A 4736-nucleotide genomic window follows, 5' to 3' on the forward strand; every position below is an offset into this window, starting at 1 on the left:
TCTATATAAATTATTGGACCACACTGGAAAAACTAATATGAACCTTTCTCAATATTGAAAATATATGCACCAACTATATTTCTTACGTTAAAAATACAAGTATCAACTTTATTTTCTTAATATTCTTTTTATCCATCCTTTAGATTATGGAAATAAATATTGCCAGTTTTTTTTTCAAAATACCACGGTTAGAAAAACAGAATTGTAAGTATTGAGAAGTAAGGATAAATATCGATACATAATTACAAATAAAAAATTGATTTGAACAAAAAACTACAGTACAGTGTAACAAACAAGTAAAAAGAATGTAGAAAAAAACAGAGAGAATAATAATAATAATTTCATCTGTAAAAAAGGCTTTCTAATTATGCATTATAAAAATAGTAGATCATAAGAACAATTTAAACATATGGAACTGAATCTAATATGAAAACAATTTAACCCGTAATCATTTAAATAGGATAGAACCAATAAATAGTAAATACCTTTCATTAATAACTCTTAAGTCAACATTCATCAAAAGGAAGTATTATTCAATTATATTCACTTCTCACATTTATGATTCTTACTAAAACAGATACAGAGAACTTTTTAAAAGTGGTGAAATAATGAAATTACATGCAACAACAAAGCAAAGAGAACAATTAGGTTCAACTAGCAGGGGACCAAGAGCTTGTCTGACAACAATATCTCATTGCCACCTCTAATAACACCACAACCAAATCCAAATACTACATGATCAACTGCATAAAAACAATTTTGAATTATAGATACCAGATGATGCCAACTTTAGAAATAGCCAATCAAAAGCACCTAGCAACAAACACAAATTTTCAATGAAGAAGAAAGATAATCTAGACAACAAGGGTAACCTCTATCTCCCAAGTTGTACCACACACAAGCACCAATGATAACCAGCATTTTACTCACAAGTTTATGGTTGTCAACCTTCCTTCTAAGAGGAAATGCCCGTGTATTGAAAGGTAGGATAGATCATTCAACCCGAATAAACATATAAAGGCCTACAAGGCACAGGTCAAACTTTTTTTCCCAAAGATATTGATGTTCACAGTAGAATCTTCCTAACCATGTTCAATGAACCAAGCAACCTATACTGGTATTATAGAACTTGACTCACTCATCAAAACTTTTTCTGCGAAATTTAAAGCACAGTCAACTACATGTGACTAACTTAATATCCTTGGAGAATGTAAAAGAGGAGAAAGTGATTCTCTCCAAATGGCGACATCAATCATTCATTAGCATTAATTACAAAGTAGCCGCAGCAAAAATGTAAATACAACCCCAAACTTTCACATGTCATCAAGCAATGGAGGGAATCAACAAATTCCAGTCATTTTAACAAAACAAAAAATTAAATTATAAAGGCATAAACAAGGCATAAGTTTTCCTTGAATCATGCATAAATTAAAGAAAATTGGGGCAATCATATGCTTAAAGCTGAAACAACTTCCTCGTAACAGAAAGCCAGAGGAAAAATGAAACTTCCTCATGCACCACATGATATGAGATACAATAGAGGCATGCTGGCAAATAAAGTATATAATTGACGAGCCATAACCTAAAATCAAGTAATAATGCCCCAAATTTCACTTGACATCAATCAGTAGAGTGAATATGCTACCGATTCCAATCATCTTAACAAAATAGGATTGCATTATAAAATCAGAAAAACAAAATGTTTTCTTTGAATCACGCATAAACTCAAAAGCTTGAGGCAGCCATATGCTTAAAGTTGAACAGAAACTATAAATTAACAACAGAAAGTCACAGGCATAATGAAACTTCCCCAGGCATCACGTAAGATATTGAGGTGTGCTGGCATTTAGTAACGAAAAATAAAAGGCAAATAGAAAAACACAGAAAAGGATCATCAAGGTTTATGGTAAGTTTCAGAAATCACCAGAGAATTCCACATTATTTTTTTGTTAGTATCTTAAAATTCCTTCTATCTTCTAATAAAGTAAAGGGAGATATCACAACACCTTCAAATTATCGACAGGGACAGGCTGCAAGAGAAAAATACCTATGAAAAGTATAGATGGAAATTATTCCAGATAAAAGTTGCAAAAGACCAGATGGACAATTTACTCAGAAGGTCCTAATTCTTCTAAATTAGTATCAGACAACACGAAAGGAGGTGGAGTACGTACTTCAAGTGGTGATCTATGTTCCTTAGCACATCCTTTTACTGCTATTTGGTATCATTTATCAATAAAGTGTGAAACGTTTATCTACCCAAACCAATCACATGGAAAATGAAGTTTGAAAGCGACAACGCCACTAAAGTAGACCCACAAATATTAAGCACCACCTAACATGAGCCTAAGAAACCAAAGTTGCGGTAGACAAAGAAACAGAGCATATTACATCAACAATAGAAGTCATAATTTCCCATAACCCAACAGAACCACATTTCAAAAAAAAAATAAAACACCATAACTCAAGCATTGATGACTTAACTACAAAACCAACGAAATTATTCAAAACCAAAAGACAAAGAGCTACAACAACAGTTACACAAGATCCTCTTCCCCCTCATGTTTCCACGCCAACATGACATCTAAACTTCCTTTCTTCCTTACTAACTACACCTAGTCACAACCACAGACAAACAGCGAAGCCCTGAACTCAGTTCCCCCATAGTCGTGAGTTCAACACATTCATACAGTGAACTAATTGTAACAGTTAAACGAAGATCAGAAAAATCATATTCAAACTCATAAATCAAATTTAAAATACATAACTAAAATTTAGACAATCCGATCTTTATCCAAAACTCAGCTAATTCAAAACCACCCTTCAGCAATTGCATAAACCACTTATCAGTTTTAGTTATTTACAGTATCAGAATTAATAAACAGACTAGAAACATTACAAACAATTAAAATTCCCCTAAATTCAACGAATACTTAAACAAACTAAAAAAACATTAGGAAAACCGAAATGGCAAATAAATGCGGTGAATAGGGCAACAATTGTGTCACGATGACTGAAAAAATCTTGACACTGGTCGAAACGTACTCTCTTAAAATCTTGATCGACTCCTGAACCTAGAAAAAATGGTTGTGGCAGAGCGTGATCTTCCATTGAGACGAGAGTTTCTCGTTCCACGAGAAAAGGAACTTCTAACTCTTCCAAAATAGGAAACGAGATTCCGAAAAGCAGAAGCAAAGCCCCTACTCTCCCTAGACCTACCAATAGAAGAATCCCAGGAGACTCTCCTGGGAACGCCGTTAGAGGCGTTAAACGCGCCGTCCATTTCCGTGTACACGAGGGGCAGTTCTCTACCACCGATGAGCCGGCCCACAGCGAATCCTCCCCCAGGGAGTCTCCATATGGTTAACCCCATCGTATTGTTATCATCAACTTCATCTGAAGGAACCACGCGGCGGCATACGGGGCACGAGTTCCGCACAGACAGCCACGGCACGATGCACTCCGAGTGATACACGTGCCCGCACGGCATTTCACGTGCGTCGCAATCCACTTGAAAGTTTTCCATGCACACCGCGCAGTGGGACTCCGCGTGCGCGTGGCTGGCCAGGATCTTCACCACCGGCATCGACTCGATCGCCGCCTTCGACGCTGCCCGGTCAAGGCCTACCGAGGTGACGTCCAGCTGATCCAGCAAGTGATCGAAGCCCGACGAGCCGATGAGGAAGTCGGTGACGCCCGCGGGAAGCGGGCGCAGACCGCTGGGGCCCGGACCCGAAACGACGTCGTTGTAGTAAAGCTCGAAGTTCCCCGAGGCGACATCATTTTCGGTTTCGTTGGCGCCTGCGTTTTCGTTCCCGTTCCCGCCGCGCAGCATGATCACGGGATTGAAGGGCGAGCCGGCGCGTGTGGATCGACGCGAGTGGGGAGGCGTGTGTACCTCTTCGAGAAAACCGGAGTGACAATCGGGGCAGAGAATGGTAGGATCTCGCTGCGCTTCTGCGGCGAGGGAAACCCTAACGACGCGGTTGCATCGGTAGCACCAGAACGAAGAAGAAGATCTCAAAGAAGCCATGATTTTTAATTTCTCTGGTTTGGATTGTGCAAGAATTAGAAAGAATTGATGTGTTTTTGTTTGGTTGGGAAATGGAAGAGGGTGAAATTTTCCGGGAAAATTCTCGAGTGAGAAAATTGGTGAGGTGGGTTTTGGGACTAGTCGAAACTGAACAGAATATTTAATTGACTTCCTCCTTTATACTTCATTTTTTACGGCCAAACATTGCATTATATTTATATTTTTCTTTTTTCTTATATAAATATTTTAAATCTATACATAACATTTTTTAACTTTTATTATCTAAGTTTATAAAGATTAAAGGAGATTAAAATATAATATGTATAAATTGCCGGAACAATTTATCGTTTTAAAATTTACAAACGCGTTTCGTAATTGGCAGTTACAAAAAAAATAAATAAATAAAAATTGTGATTTGGGGGAACGGAATATTCCGTGACACATTCCTTTTAAATTTTAAAAACTGTGTACATGTTCTTTGTATCTTCTACTGATTTGAGTTATAATTAATAATAATTGTCATTAAAAGGAAGAAAGAAAAAAAAAGATCGATTCTCACTTGATTATAATTTTGTCTAATTTGTTGCAATAATCGGAAGAAATGAAGCATGTGTACTACATTCTAAGAAAATGTTGAACCTTATCTTTTTAGGTGTGCTGAAACGCTAAATCACTCACCTTGTTTTTTAATCCGAAATTATGG

The 4736-nt window shown here is 37.0% G+C and overlaps 1 protein-coding gene across 1 annotated transcript; it reads right to left on the bottom strand.

Moving 5' to 3' along the window:
- Nucleotides 1-512: 512 nt before the first annotated feature.
- Nucleotides 513-4193, bottom strand: LOC106758779 (E3 ubiquitin-protein ligase RDUF1-like). The gene has a single exon (XM_014641765.2). It carries the CDS (start codon nt 4031-4033, stop codon nt 3050-3052), a length of 984 nt encoding a protein of 327 aa, XP_014497251.1. The 5' UTR covers nt 4034-4193; the 3' UTR covers nt 513-3049.
- Nucleotides 4194-4736: the final 543 nt, after the last annotated feature.

Source organism: Vigna radiata, chromosome 4, assembly GCF_000741045.1.
Source record: "Vigna radiata var. radiata cultivar VC1973A chromosome 4, Vradiata_ver6, whole genome shotgun sequence".
Lineage (NCBI taxonomy): Eukaryota > Viridiplantae > Streptophyta > Magnoliopsida > Fabales > Fabaceae > Vigna > Vigna radiata.

Excerpts from the sequence above, each read along its gene's own strand:
- LOC106758779 (XM_014641765.2), bottom strand. The coding sequence starts at position 4,033 with ATGGCTTCTTTGAGATCTTCTTCTTCGTTCTGGTGCTACCGATGCAAC.